The 23,378-nt window shown below is 43.7% G+C and overlaps 1 protein-coding gene across 1 annotated transcript in view; it reads left to right on the top strand.

The window, feature by feature from the left end:
* GIGYF2 (GRB10 interacting GYF protein 2) overlaps positions 1 to 23,378 on the top strand; it is a 91,795-nt gene that overhangs the window by 62,504 nt on the left and 5,913 nt on the right. Inside the window, exons 13-21 of the mRNA XM_056849274.1 lie at positions 9,316 to 9,475; positions 9,863 to 10,029; positions 10,528 to 10,619; positions 11,196 to 11,297; positions 11,876 to 11,976; positions 12,813 to 12,913; positions 13,656 to 13,814; positions 14,869 to 15,027; positions 22,722 to 22,958. Coding sequence (XP_056705252.1) covers positions 9,316 to 9,475; positions 9,863 to 10,029; positions 10,528 to 10,619; positions 11,196 to 11,297; positions 11,876 to 11,976; positions 12,813 to 12,913; positions 13,656 to 13,814; positions 14,869 to 15,027; positions 22,722 to 22,958 — 1,278 coding nt within the window. The remainder of the gene's footprint in view (positions 1 to 9,315; positions 9,476 to 9,862; positions 10,030 to 10,527; positions 10,620 to 11,195; positions 11,298 to 11,875; positions 11,977 to 12,812; positions 12,914 to 13,655; positions 13,815 to 14,868; positions 15,028 to 22,721; positions 22,959 to 23,378) is intronic.

The raw sequence follows: 23,378 nt of genomic DNA on the forward strand, positions 1-23,378 counted from the left end.
AGAAAGGAGATTTTTCTCCAAACTTGGGGGACCTCCCAGGTTTGCTGAAAAATCTTAAAAAGTTAAAAAAAATACATTGGAGAGTTTAACCCACACACACACACACACACACACACACACACACACACACACGATAACATGATATTCACACATGTAGATTACATGCCTGCAGAGCCAACACAGTGGCTTCCAGGGGCCCTGCCATTGACATAGTCGCTGCCGGGGGCCCTGCTTGCCAATGCTGCAGTTGAAAAGGAGATTAGGGTAAGGAAGAGGGGGATAAAAGAGAGATAGGGAAAATATTGGCAGGGGAGGGGAGGGGGAAGAATGGGGAGGGAGATTGTCAGAGAATGGGGAAGAGAAACAGGGTAAGATTGTCAGGGAAGATGAAGTGGGGAGCAAGAGGAGATTGTCAGAGAAGGAGAGTGGGAAGATAGGATGGAAGATTGTTTGAGAAAGGGGGAAGAGGGAAGGAAGCAAAGGTAGGGGATGGGGTGTACCCTCCACATAGGTTTTTTGCAAGTCCCCACTTATCTGTATTGTAATAGCCAAGTCAGCCAAATCTGAGGAAACATAAATTCGGGGCCTGATCCATGAACAGACAAGATGGAGCTTTCTACAAACCTGAAAAATGTTCCAGGTTTGCAGAAAAATCTGAAATCTTAAAAAAAAAAAATTGGGAGTGGGTTTTTTAAAAACCCAAAATGATACAAGAGTACCTATAACATTTAAAAAGTGCATGCACTCAATGGCCATTGCTAGGCAGTCACCAGTATGATGGACTTCTCTTTTACCACAAATATAAAGGTCAGAAATAATTGGCACACAGAGGCTTTTTGAAGTAAAACTTAAGATGGTTTTATTTATCTCTTTGAAGGGAATGTAAAAGTCAAATTAGCCAGGTTTCTTAACATGAATGGGACTTGTAACAGAACGGCAGGAATGAGGAACTAATGGTGGATATATACAAGAGAGATTTGGTAATTCAAGATGTATCTAAGGTGGTTCACAGACAAGTGTTGATACTTTTATTTTGTACTGAGATGGATTTCTCTTGGCAGTCACTGCTTAGTTTCATAAACATAAGCTTCTTCAAACAGTGGTTCTTAAAATATTGTCGAAGGCTTTCACGGTCAGAGTTCATTGGTTCTTGTAGGTTATCCGGGCTGTGTAACCGTGGTCTTGGAATTTTCTTTCCTGACGTTTCGCCAGCAACTGTGGCAGGCATCTTCAGAGTAGTAACACTGAAGGACAGTGTCTCTCAGTGTCAAGGGTGTAGAAAGAGTAATATATAGTCAGAAAGGGGTTGGGTTTGAGCTGAGTATTGTCCTGCAAAAGTATTGTCCTGTAAGTATCAAGATAATGTGCTAATGAGGGTATGGTATGTTAATATGGAACCATTGTATCCTGAAGTGATCTGTTAATGTGTGTAATCCAAAACTAATCTGTATGGCTATTGTTGAATGTTGTCTTTGTCTGGAGGTGTTTCAGGGCAGGAAGCCAAGCCTTATTCATTCTTAAACTCTCCTCTTTTCTGTTAAAGTTGTGCTGATGTTTGTGAATTTCAATGGCTTCTCTGTGCAATCTGACAAAATAGTTGGTAGAATTGTCCAGTCTTTCAGTGTCTTGGAATAAGACCCTGTGTCCTGTTTGTGTCAGTCCATGTTCAGCCACTGCTGATTTCTCAGGTTGGCCAAGTCTGCAGTATCTTTCATGTTCTTTTATCCTTGTTTGTATGCTGCGTTTTGTGGTCCCGATGTAAACTTCTCCACAGCTGCAAGGTATACGATATACTCCTGCAGAGGTGAGGGGGTCTCTTTTGTCTTTTGCTGATCGTAGCATTTGTTGTATTTTCTTGGTGGGTTTAAACACTGTTTGTAGGTTATGTTTTTTCAAAAGTTTCTCCATCCTATCAGTGACTCCTTTAATAAATGGCAAGAATACCTTTCCTATGGGAGACTGTTTTTCTTGAGTTTTCTGATTTTTGTTTGGTTCAATGGCCCTTCTGATTTCATTCTTGGAGTAGCCGTTTGCTAGCAGTGCGTGATTTAGATGGTTAGTTTCTTCCTTGAGAAACTGTGGTTCACAGATCCGTCTTGCACGGTCCATTAATGTTTTGATTATTCCTCTTTTCTGTCGGGGGTGGTGGTTGGAGTTTTTGTGTAAGTAGCGATCTGTGTGAGTTGGTTTCCGGTAGACCTTGTGACCTAACTGAAATCGTAAATCAAACCTTCAGTTAGGTCACAAGGTCTACCGGAAACCAACTCACACAGATCGCTACTTACACAAAAACTCCAACCACCACCCCCGACAGAAAAGAGGAATAATCAAAACATTAATGGACCGTGCAAGACGGATCTGTGAACCACAGTTTCTCAAGGAAGAAACTAACCATCTAAATCACGCACTGCTAGCAAACGGCTACTCCAAGAATGAAATCAGAAGGGCCATTGAACCAAACAAAAATCAGAAAACTCAAGAAAAACAGTCTCCCATAGGAAAGGTATTCTTGCCATTTATTAAAGGAGTCACTGATAGGATGGAGAAACTTTTGAAAAAACATAACCTACAAACAGTGTTTAAACCCACCAAGAAAATACAACAAATGCTACGATCAGCAAAAGACAAAAGAGACCCCCTCACCTCTGCAGGAGTATATCGTATACCTTGCAGCTGTGGAGAAGTTTACATCGGGACCACAAAACGCAGCATACAAACAAGGATAAAAGAACATGAAAGATACTGCAGACTTGGCCAACCTGAGAAATCAGCAGTGGCTGAACATGGACTGACACAAACAGGACACAGGGTCTTATTCCAAGACACTGAAAGACTGGACAATTCTACCAACTATTTTGTCAGATTGCACAGAGAAGCCATTGAAATTCACAAACATCAGCACAACTTTAACAGAAAAGAGGAGAGTTTAAGAATGAATAAGGCTTGGCTTCCTGCCCTGAAACACCTCCAGACAAAGACAACATTCAACAATAGCCATACAGATTAGTTTTGGATTACACACATTAACAGATCACTTCAGGATACAATGGTTCCATATTAACATACCATACCCTCATTAGCACATTATCTTGATACTTACAGGACAATACTTTTGCAGGACAATACTCAGCTCAAACCCAACCCCTTTCTGACTATATATTACTCTTTCTACACCCTTGACACTGAGAGACACTGTCCTTCAGTGTTACTACTCTGAAGATGCCTGCCACAGTTGCTGGCGAAACGTCAGGAAAGAAAATTCCAAGACCACGGTTACACAGCCCGGATAACCTACAAGAACCAGTGGTTCTTAAGTTGGAAGACTTAGGAACATATATACACTTTCCCAGTTTTTCTTCTTCTTAAAACTGGCTTGGGATCACTCTTTCTCTTCCCATCCCCTGAGCTATTTCCCTTTTAAATGCTCAGGGATCACCCTCTCATCACTAGAGCTATTTCCCTTTATATCTGGTTATGGATCATACTTGATCCTATACTAAAGTGTGTTCCTCTCACTCCAGAGGAGAATCCTCTACAGACAGCTTGCAAGTCACTCGATTGTCTCCAGCTGTATCCGTTAACAGCTCTCTTTCAACTGTCAGTTCTCAACTGTCAGTTTTCTAACTGCCATTCTTAGAATTCCATTCAAACTCCCTATTGATCAAGGAGTTCTAAGACCGGGACAACTTCTCAGAATGCAGCTGTCCATCACAACAATAAGTTTTGTCACTAAAAGGCAGGGGGAGGGGCCGGGCCCTTTCCACGACAGTTTTGGTCTCTAAGAGAGAACTCATCAGGGCCAGGCCAGGCAGGAAGCACTGAGCAACTTGATACCACCTGACTTGCATGATTCATCTAGGTCTAGCTGTTTGCTAATGTTCAAGAGCAGCCACCCCATGACATCCAGTGTAGTTCAGTGGTTAGAGTTTCAGACTGGGTCCTCAAATCCCCATTCTGCCCTGGAAACTCACTGGGTGACCTTTTCTGATCCTTTACACTTCACAGGCAGGGGCAAGATTGACAATTAAGAGCACATGGATGGCTATTGATGGGCTGATGGCCTCCCACCCAAATCTGGGCTGGCCACCCTTTTGACAGACTGGCTGAGCCTGACCTACCCAAGCACTGTGTAAGGTGGGAGAGGCAGCACCCAGCCATCCTGAGGCTAGGCAGGGGAGACACAGCCCAGCCCACTGGCGCCCTGAGGGAGAGGCGTGACAGGGGAGGTGATGGCATCTGGCTCAGCCTGCTTGAGGCAAGGCAGATGCTGGTGCCTGGCCAACCCCCCTCCCCGTGAGGCAGACACTGGCACCCAGCCTGACCAGGCCTTGCACAAGGTGAAGCAGATGGTGAGAGCCACACAAAACAATGTGAAGCAGACAGTGGGGCCCAGCCTGGTCAACCTCTGGGCAAGGCAAGGCAGATGGCAACACCTGGCCAGTTTGAGCCCTGCACAAGATGAGGCAGATATTGGCTCCCAGCCAGGTCAAGCCCCACACAAGGCTAGGTGAGAGGAGGCAAGACAAGATACCTAGCCAAGCCCCATGAGAAGTGAAAGAGGCACTGCCTGGTCTGCCCGAGGCCTGCCTGAATCTAAGAAAGCAGCACCTGGTCATTTGGTTAGGCAGGCTGCCTCTTCCTCCCTCCCCGCTTTGGGAGGAAGGGTCAGGTCAGGCAGACCCCCCCTCACTCACTCCTTTGAGGGGTGGGGCCAGGGTGGGCTGGGGGAGGGTTTTTTTGCTCCCAGTCCACTTATACTATCAGGGTTTTTTGAGGATAAAATGGAGGAGAGGAGAATTAAGTAGGTTGCTTTGAGTCTACATTGTGGAGAAAGGTGTGCTATAAATGAAGTAAATAAAACTATGGCTGAAGATGGAGGAGCAGAAAAAAGGTAGGTGGGAAAGACAGAAAGAAGCAGTGAAGGTTGAGGATATGGAAGTTGAAGGGTGGAGGGAAAGAGGAAATAGTGAAGGGAAGTTGAGATGAGGGAAATGGGTGCCATTCGCAAGTCCTTGCAGGTTCCCCATTGTGCAACTGGACCTGGCCTAGCAACCAGCCCAGCACAACTGGGCCATAGTTTTCCTTGGTAGAGAGTGGCAAGAGTAGGGTAAGACAGAAAACTGAAGGTGAGGAGAAGATAAAAGTAGGTTGGTTGACAGATGGGAAGGAGAGAAGGCAAGAAAGAGGGAGAGGCTATGGGGGCTTTCAGGAAAGGGCAAGAGGAAGTAGTGGGGAGAGGGAAATTTACCCTGCAAATCCTTGCAGGTTCCCACTTGTAGCTTTCTATATGCAATGGTGAATATCCACCAAGTAAATCTGAAAGAACCGGCAATGTTTGCTTCTTACGACCCATGATGGGATCTCATTTTCACTGACATCCAACAGTCAGAGTCCCATTTTGGAAGCAGAAAAACATTCACTTATGCATATAAAATCCTTACAGTTACATTCTTGGGGGGAGGAGAAATCAAATAATAATCTAAGAATTATAGTTTTTTAAATCCAAGTTTCTGTGCAGAAGTGAAGCTTGTGTTTCTGTCTGGAAAACTGCTAGAGAGATGGTTGAACTAAATTCCCCAAATACCCTTGTAAATCTGAGACGTGTTTTCTTCTACACGTTTTTGCCATCTTTAAATGTTGATAAAACAACATTATTTCATTGTTATACACTCAAATTCTGTATTTTGAAAGAGGGTTTGCATTTTCATAGGAAAATAGTTTTGCATAAAGTGCTGTATTTATTGGTGTTTATTGACATACTAATGAAAATGGTTGATATGTATTTTGTAATCTGGTACTATTTTTCCATTGATTCCAAATTTAAATTAAAACAGATTTGGCCTGATCATGTGTGCTGTTACCTTGGCTTTCTCCAGTAGAAATAGAAACTTTTCTTTAGCTAATTTAGAAGGCGAATTCCTAATTTAAGAAATTAAGTTTCAGTTTGAGACTAACTCTTGTGTTCAAGACAGTTCCTAGATCTTGTCCCAGAATCCAACTCCAGCAGATGAATTTAGTGAGTACAGTGAATCACACCTGGTTTTGATTTTCAAGTTGATCAGAAGAAGACAATTATTTGACCCTTATTTAGTGAGAATTTTGAGAGTAGTAAAAAGTCTGATAACCACCTCATATATTGCATAGAGCCATTTCATGTGTGACGCACTTGGGTTCTGATACCTAAGTAAGAAAGGTAGATATATCTTTTCCTATTTAAAACACATTTGAACAGATGTCCTTTCCCTTGCCAGTTGTGTATTTTAAATGAAAACATTGTGGTGGTTACATATTTTACATACATGCGTCCTTCATGTCTGGAATGATAGAAGGGTTTGTTATAGTCCGTTCAATAAGCCCAGATTCAAAATATCATCTATAAAGTAATCTCTGTATGCATAAATAGCAAATAAAAATGAATGGAAAGGCAGACTGAGTGAGTCTCTGTTAATAAATCTGAAGAGAATAACACAGATAATACTTTATTGACCAGTAGTTCAAATGTTGTTGTAGGTATTGCAAGAGATATCAGTTTTCTAATAATGTCTTGAAAACCATCAAATTCATTACATATAAATATATACTAGTGGATCTGCAAAGTTTCAGTTCTTATTTGCTCTTCCCTAAAAAGTGGATTATCTAAAAACCCATTTGATACAATTGCTGTTTGAATATTTAACTGTAACTAACTGTAGTCTATAGAGAATATTTTTAAAATGGAAAGCCTTTGTTCGGCTCAGTAAGGCTTGTTTCTAATTAGACATGCATAGTATTGGAGTGCACGTGCCTTATACTGGAGCTATTTAAAGTATAGTTCAGCTTTTTAATACTTAGCATTTTAGTAATCCTAAAGTATCTGTATGCATACATGGACTCTTTGTCAACAATAAAAGACATTCTTAGGTGGCTAAACAAAGGAATGTGACCAGGAATTAATAGCAAAATACCAGCAGCAAGTGTATGTCTGTACCTTGTTGCAAATGTAAGTAATTGTATATTTGAGGATTTTAACTTGCAACATAATTCCTCCGTGGTTTGTGGTAACCGTAATTTGGAATCCAGAGCATGGCTGGAGGGTTCTAGTATACAAACATCCGGCTCTCAGGTGCCATTACCTGAAGCTGCAGTGTGTGGGCTTCAGTTCCAACATTAGAACCCCCTATGGTCTTACTAGAAAGCCTAGCTGGTGCCCAGAAGTGATGGAGAGAGTCAGGTGGACCTGTCTGTTGACTTTATGGTGTAGTACATCAATCTCCCTAGGATTTGGAGTGAAAATGGTAGTATTTTTGTTTCTTCTTACATTAACATAGTTTGAAATCAGAAATCTCCTTAAACCATCACCCTCTTAATCCTTTTGTAAAACTCCAGATAGAGGTGTTGCTTATAAAAAGTTGTTTGTGGGAGATCTGCCTGGTTTTCTACCTCAGAGGTCTTCCCTGCTAATAAAGAGGACTAAATCATTTCCGCTTCTGCGGCACCCACAGTACTGTGTAGCTGCACACCAAAATTTTGACTTGACTGTTGCTTCTTCATCTGTGCTCAGAGCAGAGGCAAAGGCCTCCTCTTGTGCAGGTCAAGAATCTGTTAGCAGATTCACACAGCTAAGTTGCCATACAGCCTCACCCCTGGTCACAACAGCAGTCAGGACTACACTAGAGGTAGTGGTTCTGCATCCTCTCACATGTGGAGCTTCTGCCGGCTAGAATCCTCTACTTTAGACAACTGTGGGAGGTTGCTTGGTTGGGAGGAAGAAACATCTTTCCCTGAAGATAAGCCCACTTCACGTTGCTACTGGCTAGGTGCCTGTCATTCTTCTTTATGCTCAATGTAGCCCCCATTTTGTTAAAGTACCACAAGCACAAATAAGTCAAATAACAGTCTCCTCGCATTTTTACTATTACTATTTCTGTTAGGGAAGGGAGAAATAACCTCAGAATATATGCAGCAGGAGACGCATTATCTTCATGGTAGGTGGGGGGGGACAGAAGGTGAGGATGGTTCCCTCTCCCCCCCAGTGGAGATTCCTGAAGCTTCTGGAACTTTGTTCCTTTGAAATTCATGGTGGAGGAATCAACCATCTTATTCTTTTGCTTGCAAATAGTTATGTCACTTAATCCAACCATTTTAGCCTTGGTTCAATATCATAGTTGAAAGCTAGGCTGCAGAGTTTAATCGTAGAGGCATTTATGCCACAGCCTCCCTCTTGCTCCTTTTCTTTTATCCGAGACTACCTGCTTATTGATTTGAGGCTACCTAACACCTGTGCACTAGAAGGAACAGCATTAATCAACTCAGCATTCCATAATGGATCTTGATCAGTCAGAAGGGGTGTGCGCAATTTACAGTACCTGTATATTCCTGGAGACAGATCACGATAGGTAGCCGTGTCTGTCTGTAGCAGTAGAAAAGAGCAAGAGTCCAGTACCACCTTAAAGACTAACAAAATTTCTGGCGGGGTATGAGCTTTTGTGAGCCACAGCTCATTTCTTCAGATACAGCTAGAATGTGAGTCCATCTGTCCTTAAATAGAGAAGAGTGAATTCACACACCTGGTAATGAGACAAATCCCTGCTCAATCCAGGAGAATGCGTTGTCTTGAGCTTCATTATGCATTGTAATTCAGTAGTCTCTCTTTCTAATCTCCCTTTGAAATCCCTTTGTTCTCTTACAGAGGGGTTTCAAAGGGAGATTAGAAGGAGAAACTGCTGAATTACTACAAATAATGAAGCTCAAGACAATGCATTCTCCTGGATTGAATAGGGACCTGGGATTCCTGTCTCATTACCAATTCTGATTTCTCCAGGTGGATTTCTCCACTACCCCGTTGCATATCACACCTGATTCAGTCACACCTACTAATGTCATTTACCTGGTATTGACATTTACATGCTATTGTCATTGGGTGTCTGATTTCACTCTTCTCTACTTAAGGATAGATGGACACATTCTAGCTGTATCTGAAGAAGTGAGCTGTGACTCATACCCTGCCAGAAATTTTGTTAGTCTTTAAGGTGCTACTGGACTCTTGTATATTGCTGAGTACCATATGTGTAGGAACTATTGAGTGCAACTAACTAAAATAAGTAGGAGAAGAATATGTTCCCAAACTGGCTCTAGAGATTCACAAGTTGACCTGAATGATTAACTCTGGGCACATCCTTTGACCTTCATTTATTTTAGAGTATGAGCTCAATTCCTTATCATAATTGCACCACTGTATGATCCCAAAGGATAGAGTATTTCTTCTGTTTTTATTCTTGCACCTACCAACTGAAGGTATTTTTCATAAAGTCCTATAAGTTTCCATTTATTCTGCAGCAAGCTGAGAAAATGGTGGCATATTTGCAAGACAGTGCCCTGGATGATGAAAGACTAGCAGCCAAACATCAAGAACAGAGAGCAAAGGGCTCCTCAGTACCGTTACTCCACGAGTCCATGCAGAAGTGGTACTATAAAGATCCCCAGGGAGAAATTCAGGGTAAGCTCTCCCTCTTGGTTTTTGTTATAAAGCAGTGTTGAAAAGTTGAATACAATCCTGTGGGCATAAGCAGAATACCAGAAGGTACCATTACCTGCCTAAAAGTATGATCAGAGTGAGAAGAGGTGGGTTTGGTGGATACTAGAGAATATGTGTAGAAAGTTTCCATCAGAATGACAGTTGCCAGAGTGTGTTTAGCATGCAAGCCACCATGGCCTGTCTTTAGCCATACATGCCCATTGTTGGGGGGGGGGATGTCAGTGCCCCCCCACATAACATTGCTATTTATATTATGATTGCTGTAACTGTTGGGCACAAAACCTGCTGGAAACTTCTTGTATTGACTGTGGAATTTATTATGTTCTCTGCTGTTGGGTGTTTTTGCAGGTCCATTTAGTAATCAGGAGATGACGGAGTGGTTCCAGGCTGGGTATTTTACAATGTCTCTATTGGTGAAAAGAGCTTGTGATGAGACCTTCCAGCCACTTGGAGACATCATGAAAATGTGGGGCAGGGTCCCTTTTGCTCCAGGTCCAGCACCACCTCCACACTTGGTAAATACGTGAGAAACTTTAAATCGAAAAGCTAAAAGGAACATTTTAATAATAATATGCAACAAACTGTAATTTATATGAGGTAGTGTAACGTGATGGTTAAGAAAATGAGGTGTTATTTGCGAGGTTTCCAGTTCAAATTGCTCTCAAATTTAGTAAGTGGGTTTAGGCAAACTACACTCAGCCTCTTTCATCTGCAGTATGGGAATAACATTGGCCTTCCATACAGGGGTGTTGTAAAGATTACTGTTACTTGAATGATGCTATACACATACTTAGTGAAATTATTATTTGCTTTGTGCCACCAGGAAAACTGGCATTTAGAGACACTTTTTTTGTATTAGTGTCTATTTTTAACAGACATGAAACAGGAAATCCCATACAGTAAAGGAAATATGGCTTATTTTAGTGGCAGAACTGTGTTGTGTTAGTACAGAATGCTGAAAGTTGAATCCCCCCCCCAAAGTTCAGTTATTGATTTGTTTCTCATCCCCACAGGGTGAGTTGGACCAGGAAAGACTGTCTAGACAACAGGAACTCACGGCCATGTACCAAATGCAGCATATCCAGTACCAGCAGTTTTTGATACAGTAAGTCAAGAAAAAGATCCACCAAGGGCTGTGCTGTGTTGCTTTAGTTATCTAGGCTCGCCTCAGGGTCAGTAGTTCTTACACTGGTAGAGCTGCTTCACTTCCATTGTTCACTGGACATCTGTGCAACATCGAGCAATATTGAGGGCATTTGGGTAGAAGTGCCTGCCATTTATATCCTCTGTAGCACATGGCCATTTCACAGTTTTGCCATTCCAAGATAAAGTATCTCCCTAGCTATATCCTCCAATCTGCCTTTACGCACTGTGATAGTGAACACTGGGCCTTCCTTGTACCTGGGGGGGCATAGGAAGAACCTATCCTAAATCTTCTTTGTTGGAAGTAGATACCTGAGAAATTCTTCATGTGGTTTTTGGTCATTTCTGTCTAAATTCTTTGTGTTCTTTGGGTCTTTGTGGACATTCTGGTTTGAAAATTATGAGATAAGATATTGGAGTATGCCCTACCAATTTTATTTTGCATTTTTAACGAAAAAGCATTATGAGCTACAAGATACTAGAGTAGCATAATCATTCTATAGATAAGCAGTAAACTTTTCCTCATTCTCTTTCAAAGACAACAATATGCACTGGCACAACAGCAAAAAGCAGCTCTCTCATCTCAGCAACAGCAGCAGCTGGCTCTCCTCTTGCAGCAGTTCCAGGCACTTAAGATGAGGTGAGAATGCAGATCTTAGAGCCACTGCACATCTGAAGCTGCACCTGTAGGTTGCAGACATATTTGTTGCATTCACACTTTACATTACGAACAGTTATAACATCATAGGTGTATATGTAATGTATAATGTATATGTAATGTATAATGTATCTGTTGCAGATAGTGGATGTTAGTGCTAGTTCAAAAGCACTTTGATCTAGTATTGTTAAGATTGTGCCATTTTTTCAGGTGTAACATGACACACACGAAAGCTTGGTGTCACATTGTTCAGGATTGTTAACTTTGTTCTTGTTAGTCCTGTCCCTGTATTTATTTTAACAGATTCTTCCTTGCACCACTGTCAGTACAAAAATTTGCACTGAAATGCCAGCCAGTTTTAATAGAAGGCTGCTTTGTGAAGCTGATGGAGTAGTATTGAAATTAAAGGAAGTTTTACAGTAATGCCTTAATGCGCTGTTCAGGCTGCTAAGAAAAGAGAGATCAGGGGCAATGTTAAAATTTTAAAAAGGTCTATTATGATGGCAGAATAAAACTACCATTTGAGGTCAGCATACTAAATCATCACCTTTACATTACAGGAAGTCTGAGCAGAACATAGTGCCACCTGTAACAAGGTCTGTGACGGTGCCGGATACGGGGTCTATTTGGGAACTTCAGCCAGCAGCCCCACAGGCTACAGGTGTGAAACCAGTTGTGAATATTTTAAGTCCCTTTAAATAACTGTTTCTTTTTGGATAAAAGGTTAGTTCCTGCTGGTGTTGGAGTAAGTGGGTACATTTTTATCATTGACAATATCAGGTAAATTCTGTGTAGGTAAAAGAGGTTTTATTTTCTGTATACACAAGGCAGGATGCTGCAGCGGGCAGGGCATAAGGCTCGGTTTGGAAAGTTGGACTCTCTTCCAGTTTCCCCAGTTTATGTGTTTTGTTTCTGCCACAAAGACTAAAATACAGACACCAGTGTTCTGTAAGAAGACAGAGTGTGGCTCTGAGGATGTCATTTGGAACACAGGAGAAGAGTTTATTTGAAATATGAGGAAAAGAAAGCAGGTTCAGTGGTAATTTTCATTTACATTTGCTTCTGAAATAGATATTTTAAGGCTATCTGCCTCCAGCCTATTGGCTGTTTTTATTTTACTTTATCTGTGTCTCTCGCTTTAATATTACCTGTCCTTAACATGTCTGTATTTAATTAGAAGCTTTTCTGTAGGCATTTATTTTCATGTGTTTATTTCTGTATATTTATTGCCTTTGCATGTATTCTGCTCTTTCCATGAGGAAAACAAAAATTCTGCCTTGATGCATATGGTACATTTGCAAAATCCATCTGGATCTTCCCCCTTTTAGACTTTCAAAGAAATAGAAGGGTTCCTTCAAATGAGATTCCATCCAGGCCTATGTACTGTGATATTAATAAATTATCAGTGAATTGGCCAGTATACAGAACTACGAGTTTCTGTTCTCCTGATTTAATATTGATTAGTACACATTCTGTTTTTTCTCCTTTGTTTTGCAGTCTGGGAAGGAAGCAGTGTCTGGGATCTCCCAATTGATACTACAGCTCAGGGACCAGCTCTAGAACAATTGCAGCAGCTTGAAAAGGCCAAAGCTGCAAAGGTAAAAATGGTAGATAATCACATAGTACTTATCACTGGCAGTTCCAGTCGTAAATTCTGTCATTTCCATTTTTAAGATAACTGACCTGGCCTATGTTGCCACAGTTGGAGTTCAGCAAGTAATGAAGACTGTTAATTCTGGAGCAGATGTTGCTCGTTCATCGATTCATTTTAGCATGTTTACATTCCACTTCTCCAAGCTAGTATTCCATAGTGGTTTATAACAAAAAACGATACAATGAAAAAATCATATAATACAAAAAGTTGTCAGCAAATAACATACAACAGCAGCACATGAATTAAAACAGCAGCAAATTAATATGAAGAGGATCTAAAAACAATAAAAAGCAGCTAGATTAAAATAGCATTCAGTTAAAATACAGGTATTGAAAGGTATAAATAAAAGGCTGAGGCAGAAGAAAACATGGGGACAAAAGTCAACCATGTAAAAGTATGGGGGGATGTCTTTGCCTGGTTCCTAAAACCTTGTAGAGTTGGTACCAGTCAAGCCTATTTGAGAAAGGAGTCCCACAGCTTTGGTGTCACAGCCTGTCCCTGGTCTCATTTCCATAGTGTCTGATTTAACTGGCACGTGAAAATTAACTGTTTTTACAAGAGATCATATTTACATGAGTTAAAGAAGACATTACTTAGCAAATCAAACCAGTAGCTATAATAAAGGATGGTGATGTGATATTCACTTACTGTGGACTTCACTTCCAACACCAGTTCTGTACTTTCAGCTAGAGCAGGAGCGAAGAGAAGCAGAACTAAGGGCCAAACGAGAAGAAGAGGAGCGAAAAAGGCAGGAGGAGCTTCGGAGGCAACAGGAAGAACTCCTTAGGAGACAAGAGGAAGAAAGAAAAAGACGAGAAGAGGAGGAGCTAGCTCGTAGGAAGCAGGTGATTTCTCACAAATGTGCTATGTTACAGCAATATCATGAAGTGAACCTTACCTGTTCCATCTCTTGTGTAAATGTGCGGTTCATTTTATGTAAAATTCATCATACATTTTCCAAAAACAACTAAATAGTGTTGCCTGTTTGTATGTTAAATGGATATCTCCTGGGTTTTGTTTTTGCCATCAAGTCACAGCTGAAGTATGGCAACCCGTAGGGTTTTCAAGGCAAGAATCATGGTTTGCCATTGCCTGCCTCCATGTCACAACCCGATATTCCTTGGAGGTCTCCCATCCAAATACTAGCCTGGGTCAGGGCTGAGAGTATATGACTGGCCCAAGGTCACCCAGCAAGCTTTCATGGCATGAGTGGGGATTCGAACCTGGGTTTTCCAGGTCCTAGTCGAACACCTTAACTCCTACACCATGCTCGCTCTCATATCTCCTGTTGAATGCATGAAATCCCAGTTTGTCTAATAAATGTTAGGGTTCTCTTTGTGTTAGGAAACTGGTATTCATTCTGTGAAACTGTTGTGGTATCCTGACAGCCCTAGGCTACCCTGATACACCAGGCAAGGTGTTCAAGACTAGTGCAAGTGTGCAGGGATGGAACACTGCTGTATAGCCAGAGACAAAAGGGGTCTCCTGGCATCCATCAGTTTGACCACAGCTGCAGTCTGAACTTTATTATTATTATTTTTATTTATTTATTTATTTTACTGTTGTCTTTCTGTTACTTTTTCACACTTGAACTGGAATCTTTAATCCTAGGATAAAGAATAAGCAATAAATATGATTGAAGTCATTGAGATTTCAAGTTGTTTACAGCATCACCATCTTGTAACTCACACAACTGCCATGTCTTATTGCTTAACATATTAATGATTCTGTCTTTGATCATGGTCTCAGCTGTAGCAAAATAAAGCAGGAATCTAACAAAATGTATTGCAAAATACGTGCAATTTCATAACTCAGTACTCAGTTTGGGCAGGATGCAGAAGTTGTGTTAGAATAATTTTTGCTTGTCTCTTCAACTGACATCTTTATTTCTCTGTGTAGGAGGAAGCCCTGAGGCGACAGAGGGAACAAGAAATTGCACTAAGACAGCAGCGGGAGGAAGAGGAACGGCGGCAACAGGAAGAAGCACTTAGAAGACTTGAGGAGAGGAGAAGAGAAGAAGAAGAAAGAAGGCAGCGAGAAGAGTTGCTTCGTAAACAGGTGAAAAGAGGGGCAATGTTGCCTTGTTCAGAATTGTCTGATTTGCATAGGTGCTTGGTAACTGCAAGATATGTCACTTGCATATATTCTCCTCTGAGGCGAAGGGCATCTTTATCTGTGGGTGTTTTCCCGCTCTTTCCAGGAGGCAGGACCAAACTTTACTTCCTGTCTCCTTGGTGGGAAGACCACCCTTGATCCCCAGTTTCCATCCTGCCTTTAATAGGAGAGCAGTGACTGCGTTCAGCTCCAGCTTTAGAATTAGCTCTAGAGTATTTGTTGTCAACCTTGAGTATATTTGTCGTCGTCCTCAAGTATATTTGTTGTTCCGTTCTCCTAGTGTCGTTCCTCAGTCTGTTGTTCCCTCCTGACCTCCCCCCCTCATTGTCGTCTCTAGCCGACCCGGCTTTAGAGTAGACAAGATGGCTGACGCCGCGGCTGGGAGAGAGGACTATCTCCTCTTGGTGGAGGACTACCAGAGTGGGCTGGTCCATTCCGCCCAGAGGGAAAGCCTTCCCAATGGTTGCGCCTGCGGACCATTAGGGAAGGGGAAAGACGCCACAGCACAAGCCGCAGAGGAAACGGCGCCTCTGCTGCCAACGCAGCAGAAGAAAAAGCCGCCAAAAGCCACGCCGCTACCAGTGCACAAGAAAAGAAAGCGCAACAAATTTTTCTCCAGCCCGAGGAGGCCAATGACTTAGTGAACTTAGCCCTCCAGAGGCAGTGGCAGTTATTTCAGGTGTTCCAAATGAGGCTCCCCCCCTTCTCCTGGGCGGTACATGAGTCTTCGCCAGCTTCCTCCTCTCATTCCCTCAGCGTGGGACGGGAGGATGCCATGCCCCCTACAGCCCCTGTTATTCAATGGGCCACCAAAGCAGCCAAAAAAGCCACAATTCAGGTTCCCATAGTACAATCAGATTCCCTCTCCTTTGAGCAGGAATTTGATACAGAGGAACGCGAAAAGGGCGAATTTGACTCCGATGAGGAGCTCATCCCTTCAGATGAACAGCAGCCCAGGCTTTTTGCGGGGGAAGACTTCCAGGGCCTACTGGCCAAGGCGCTCTTAGCTCTGGACCTTAACGAGGAACAGGAACCTTCTGAGGAACCCACCCCTAAGCACAAGCAAGGGGTTAAGGAATGCTTCCCTAGGAAGCAAACTCAAAGTAATACTGTCCCTTTCCCTGAGTTCTTCTTAAGGGCAGTCAAAGAGGAGTGGGAAAACCCATCCTCTGGCAAGCAAATTCCCACCAGTGTTAAGAAGCTCTACACCTTAGCACCTCATGCCATGAACCTGCTCAAGGTACCATTAGTGGAGGCCCTGATAATTGACCTCCAGACCCCTGGGCTGGTACCTGAGGATGGAGCAGGCTCCATAGGGGACCAATTAGACAGGAAAACTGAGTCCCTAACTAGGAAGGCTCACGAGGCGGCCACCCTGGCAATCCAGTCTAGCGCCACCATATCCATTTTCGCTAGAGCCTCGTACCTCTGGGTTAAGAAGCTTATACAGCTGGTACCAGAGGAAAACCGCTGGGTCTCAGCAAGTCTGGAAAGGGTCCTGAAAGCTACCACCCTGATGGCAGATGCCTCCTTGGATTCTATATCCTTCTCGGCAAAGTCTATGGCATCCGTCACCTTGGCAAGAAGAGCCCTATGGCTGAGAGCCTGGCCAGCCGATTTGAAGGCCAAAACAACCCTAATGGCCTACCCCATTCAGGAGGGGAGGTTATTTGGGGAAAAGCTGGATAGAATTCTAGTAGAAACTAGAGACGAAAAACATGTCAAGCCTAGACAGCTTAGAAAGGAAAGTCGTCCAGCGTCATACCAGTCCTTTCGGCCTCCCAGAACACCCTTTCAATACAGGGCTGATTTTAGAAAGGGAACATGGAATAACAACAACAGGCCCTTTTGCAAAAGCGGGAAGTTCAACAGACAGGGCCAACAACCCAGATTGGACAAGCCCGACAAATTCTCAAAAGCCAATTCCCAGAGACATCAAGTCACTACAGTTGGGGGGAAGGTTACAGGCGTTCACAAGCAGGTGGAAGGAGTCCAGTCCGGACAGCTGGGTTTCCCAAATAATTTCCAAGGGATACCTTTTGGAGTTTGTCTCCCTACCACTGGACCGCTTTATACCTTCCCCACTACCCTCAAAGAGGGAGAAACATACCAGAACCCAACAAGCCATTCTACACCTTTTGCAGATGGCTGTAATAGAACCGGTACCTCTGCTAGAACCTTTCCAGGGAGTTTACTCCATCTTTTTCACAGTCCCCAAAAGAAATGGGGACTGGAGGGCCATCCTCGACTTAAAATACGTCAATCGAAGGATGCAGAAAAAACACTTCAGAATGGAAACTGCGTTCCATTGTGGAATCCTTCCTCCCTGAAACCTTCATGACTGCAGTGGACCTCAAGGAGGCCTATTTGCATATACCGATACATTCCATACACAGGCGGTTCCTCCGCTTTGCTTATGCCCAACAACACTTTCAATTCAGGGCCCTCCCCTTCGGCCTCTCATCAGCCCCACAAGTATTTTCAAAGGTCCTGGTTACCATCATAGCAGTTCTAAGACAGGAATCTATTCAGGTACATCCGTACCTGGACGATATCCTGATCTGTGCCCAGTCTCGGGAACAGTACCTGTCGCACACCTCAAGAGTAATTCAGATGTTTGAAGAACACGGGTACCTGCTGAATCTCGAAAAGAGCTCTCTGGACCCCTCCCAAATTGTTACCCACCTGGGAATTCGGATAAATTCTCTGGAGAACTCACTGTCCCTACCCCGGGAAAGAATAGGGAAAATAGTCACCCTAGCAAATTCTGTAATATGGAACAGGAGGTCGCACCTTATGTCCCTGACAAAACTCATGGGACTCATGGTGTTGTGTATTGCCATAGTACCATGGGCAAGGTTCCATTCAAGGCCACTTCAGTGGCTCCTCCGCCCCTTTCATAGAGACATTACCCACAAGAGGGACAAGCTAATTCAGGTGACATTCAAGGTGAAGCACAGCCTACGATGGTGGGCCAGCCCCTTGAACCTAGGAAAGAGCCAGCAGTATATCCACGAGGACCCTCTGCAGTTGTTGACGGACGCCAGCCTCGAAGGCTGGGGAGCCACTTTCAACAGGAAAGTGGCCCAGGGCCTCTGGTTGGCGAAGGAGAAAAAGCTCCATATCAACCTCTTGAAGCTCCGGGCTGTGAGACTTGTTCTACTGTCGTTCTCCATAGACCTCCAAAGTCACCATATGCTAGTAAGATCCGACAATATGACGACCAAAGCTTACCTGAACAAACAGGGTGGCACAAGGTCATCCACCCTTCATCTAGAGGCATCGCGGATTTTCCGGTGGGCTCAGCTCAGTGTGAAATCATTGAGAGCGGAACACATCAGAGGAGTCTTAAACATCGAGGCGGACTGGTTGAACCGCCAGACAATAGAGGAAGGAGAATGGGCCCTGGATCAACAAATCTTCCAGACCATCACATGCAGATTCAGCCTTATAAGAACATAAGAAAGGCCCTGCTGGATCATACCAAGGCCCATCAGGTCCAGCAGTCTGTTCACACAGTGGCCAACCAGGTGCCTCTAGGAAGCCACTAACAAGACGAGTGCAGCAGCACCATCCTGCCTGTGTTCCACCACACCCAAAATAATAGGCATGCTCCTCTGATACTAGAAAGAATAGGTATGCAACATGACTAGTATCCATTCTAACTAACAGCCATGAATACCCCTCTCCTCCATGAATATGTCCACTCCCCTCTTAAAGCCCTCCATGCTGGCAGCCATCACCACATCCTGGGGCAGGGAGTTCCACAATTTAACTATGCGTTGTGTGAAAAAATACTTCCTTTTATCTGTTTTGAATCTCTCACCCTCCAGCTTTAGCAGATGACCCCGTGTTCTAGTATTATGGGAGAGGGAGAAAAACCTCTCCCTGTCCACTCTCTCCAAACCATGCATAATTTTATAGACCTCTATCATGTCTCCCCTCAGCCGCCTTCTTAACAAGCTAAGCAGCCCTAAGCGTCTTAACCGCTCCCCATAAGTCAGTTGCTCTAGTCCCCTAATCATTTTGGTTGCTCTTTTCTGCACCTTCTCAAGCTCTGTAATATCCTTTTTTAGGTGTGGTGACCAGAACTGTACACAGTATTCCAAGTGTGGTCTCACCATAGATTTGTACAAGGGCAGTATGATATCAGCAGTTTTATTCTCTATTCCTCGTCTAATTATGGCCAGCATGGAATTTGCCTTTTTTACAGCAGCCGCACACTGGGTTGACATCTTCATTGAGCTATCCACTACCACCCCAAGATCCCTTTCTTGGTCTGTCGCTGCCAGCACAGATCCCATCAGTGTATATGTGAAGTTGGGATTTTTTGTCCCAATATGCATCACTTTACACTTACTCACATTGAATCTCATTTGACATTTTAATGCCCATTTTTCCAGTATGCAGAGATCCTTCTGGAGCTCTTCACAGTCCGATTTTGTTTTAACCACCCTAAATAATTTGGTGTCATCTGCAAACTTGGCTACTTCACTGTTTAACCCCAACTCCAGGTTATTGATGAACAAGTTGAAAAACTCCGGTCCCAACACAGATCCCTGAGGCATCCCACTGCTCACATCCCTCCATTGTGAGAACTGACCATTGATTCCTACTCTCTGCTTCCTATTTTTCAGCCAGCTCTCAATCCATAAGAGGACTTGTCCTCTTATCCCGTGACTATGAAGTTTGCTTAGCAGTCTTTGGTGGGGGACTTTGTCAAAAGCTTTTTGGAAATCCAAATACACAATATCCACAGGCTCATTCCTGTCCACATGCTTATTGAGTCGATCCCGGCAATCGACTTATTTGCATCAGCCAGCAACCACAAGGTCCCACGCTTCTTCACCAGATACTTCCATCCACGGGCGGAGGGAGCCGATGCTCTCCTGGCCTCAGGAGCTACTATATGCCTTCCCACCTCTCCCTATCCTCCCCAGAGTGCTCCTCAAGATCCAGCAGGAGAAGGCCAGAGTTCTGGTAGTAGCCCCATTCTGGCCCCGCAGACCATGGTTCACCACACTGCGCAGACTGTCAATCCAGGATCCTTGGAGAATTCCAACCACCTGGAAAATGCTGCAACAGGGTCCACTAGTCCACCCAGATCCTCAGTGGTACTGTTTGACCGTCTGGGTCTTGAGCGGAGGAGACTCCTAAACTGCGGCTATTCGGAGGAAGTTGTGAACACCATCCTGGAGGCATACAAGCCGGCTACCAGACGCATCTATACTGCATCTTGGAAGGCCTTCGTGCAGTGGTCTCGCAGAAAAAAGGTAGACCCCCTCGAGCCGGGAGTCAACAAGATCCTAGAGTTTCTCCAGGAAGGAGTACACTTAAATCTGTGTGCATCCACTCTCAGAAGCCAGGTAGCGGCTAAATCCACAGTGATCCCCTTCTCAGAAGGCGTCCCTACCTCTCAACATCGAGACATCGTTACCTTTTTAAAAGGGGTTACTCAGATTAGACCACCTACGTTACATCGTTTCCCCACATGGAAACTTAATCTAGTTCTAAAAGCCCTTACCTCAGACCCCTTTGAACCTCTGAGAACGGTACCCTTAAGGTTCCTGCAGATGAAGGTTCTATTCCTGACCGTGATCACGTCAGCTCACCGTGTTTCAGAGCTGAGAGCTCTATCAATCAGCAAAGGCCTCTGCGTATTCCACAAAGATAAATTGGTCTTAAGACCGGACCCTACCTTCTGAAGGTAAATTCCATTTTTAATAGATCCCAAGAGATATCTCTGCCTTCCTTTTGCCCAAAACCATCATTCCAAACAGAAAAAACCTGGCATTCCTTGGATCTCCAACGAGCCATACGCATATTCATTGCCAGAACGGCAGAGTTCAGAAAATCAGACTCTGTGTTCATCAACATTTCCAACCCCAATAGAGGGCTGAGAATGTCAACAGCTGCCATCAGCTACACCTTGAGGCAGTGTATTGTGGAGTCATATAAAGCTTCCAAAGTCCCGGTTCCAGACGGGATTACCGCTCACTCCCTTTGTAGCTCAGCTACATCGGCAGCGTTTAACATACAGGCTCCAGTTGACGAGATCTGTCTCGCCTTCCACTTGGTCCTCTGTTAACACCTTCATCAAGCATTACAAGATCAATACCTGCTCTTCTGCACAGGCGGCCTTTTGATGCAGGGTTCTCCAACATGTCGTGGACGAAGGAAATTAACCCACCCATATAGGGAGCTCTTGGAAGTCCCACAGATAAAGATGCCCTTGCCTCGGAGGAGAATGGAGCCTTGGATACTCACCGTGAGGGTTCCTTCTCTTCTGAAGCGAAGGGCATCTTGCCCACCCGGGCTAAATTCTGAGGACAGAAGGACCAGGATAGGTTATTGTCTCAGTTCACCAGTCAACCTGCCAGGGTCATTCGGAGTTAATGTTATGTTCAATGCACTGTTAGCGTCTCAGATTACCCACCTACCTGCCAGGGTCAGTCAGGGTCAATGTTATGTTATAATGCACTCTAGTTTGTGTTTCCTAACCTCGTTTGTGCAGTGTTCCCAGTTTGATGTTTTTTACACTTCTCTAAGTAGCTAGGCAAGCCTGTAACTGGGGATCAAGGGTGGTCTTCCCGCCAAGGAGACAGGAAGTAAAGTTTGGTCCTGCCTCCTGGAAGAGCGGGAAAACACCCACAGATAAAGATGCCCTTCGCCTCGGAAGAGAAGGAGCCCTCACGGTGAGTATCCAAGGCTCCATTTAAGAGCCATTCATATTAATATGAAAACTTTACTGCTGCTGCTTGCCTGACACCAGCTGTAGAGCTTTTATGTTGCTTCACATCACCTCAAACATGATGTGTAGAATCCAAACAGCCATGAGCAGAACTACTTTTTGGCAAAGAGCGCTCGCTCAAAAGTTCATCCAGTTCATAACAGTTCTCGTATTTCTTGCCTCCGCAAGGCAAGGGAAGGATCTCTTTGAACTTAGTTTCACTTTTCTTGCACAGTGGTCTGTCATTTTCACATGCTGACAGGCATCTTTGTATCCAACCTAATGCATTTCGTTGTAAGTGATGTTCATACATTTGTGAGGAAAAAAGAAAAAGGTGCAAGGAAGAGCAGTTTATTCAACCTTTTAGATCCCGACATGTTTCGCGATAAGCTTTTTCGGGATCTCAAGCAGAAACTTGGTCCAAAGGCAAATGGTCCAAGGTAGGATCCAGAGAAGTGTCTGATTTGAGATCTAAAAGGTCAAATAAACTGCTCTCCCTTGCACTTTGTTTTTTTTTTCCTCCTACCTGTTGGTGTGCAGCCTTATTTTCTTCCCCATACATGTGCAAACCAGCTTTTAGTAAACACTAAAATATAATCTACCATCTAAAATTTATTTTGTTGATTGAGTAGGTTTTTACAAAGATTCTGAATCTTAAAAACTGGTAAGTGGCTTAAAATTTGGATTATAAAATGAAAATGGGGTAATGGAGTTCGAGGAATTTCTTGTAGGGGATTCTGGAGTAAATTATCTGCAGTACTCCATCATACAGATGTTTTGGAATAAGTAACATTCTTTGAAATAAAGGCTTTATCCTGTGTAATGTATACATTTTTTTAAAAAGAAGCAGTTTTAAGAAAAGTATTCAAGCCACTTTGAGACCTTAAATGTTTTCTGTTCTGGGAAGGAAGAGGAGGCTGCCAAATGGGCGCGGGAAGAAGAGGAGGCGAAGCGCCGGCTAGAAGAAAATCGGCTGCGCGTGGAAGAGGAGGCAGCCCGACAGCGGCACGAAGAGGAAGAACGAAAGCGGAAGGAGCTGGAACTCCAACGCCAGAAAGAAATCCTGCGGCAGAGGCAGCAGCAGCAGGAGGCCCTGCGCCGACTGCAGCAGCAGCAACAGCAGCAGCAACTTGCACAAATGAAGGTACCGACTCTATTTTTCCTACTTCTGCAAAGTCACTCTCCTAAATTGAGCTCACAGCCCAAACCTGCACAAAATCTTGCCTGTTGGTTGTGTTAAAATGTACAGTTCCGTTGCCAAAGCTTGCCTTTTTTATACCCTTTCAACTCTGGAAAATGGAGAGATGCATGAGGATAGATCTAGGCTCAGTCAGTGGACAGCTTGATTTTACCCATCAGTATTTCCATTCTTGCTGACACCCCCTTCGCCAACCAGTTGCACCATCGGGAATAAGCCCTTTTTGAGAACAAAAGCAAACTACTCAGGCAGTCGAACAATTTCATGCATGTTTGGGCAATATTTGTATAAGCACCAAAAGTGTATTTTAGCAATATTATTTTTAGACAAGAGTCATCTGCTAGATTCCCACCATTTTTCCAGATC

The sequence above is a fragment of the Euleptes europaea genome, chromosome 5 (genome assembly GCF_029931775.1).
Source record: "Euleptes europaea isolate rEulEur1 chromosome 5, rEulEur1.hap1, whole genome shotgun sequence".
Classification (NCBI taxonomy): domain Eukaryota; kingdom Metazoa; phylum Chordata; class Lepidosauria; order Squamata; family Sphaerodactylidae; genus Euleptes; species Euleptes europaea.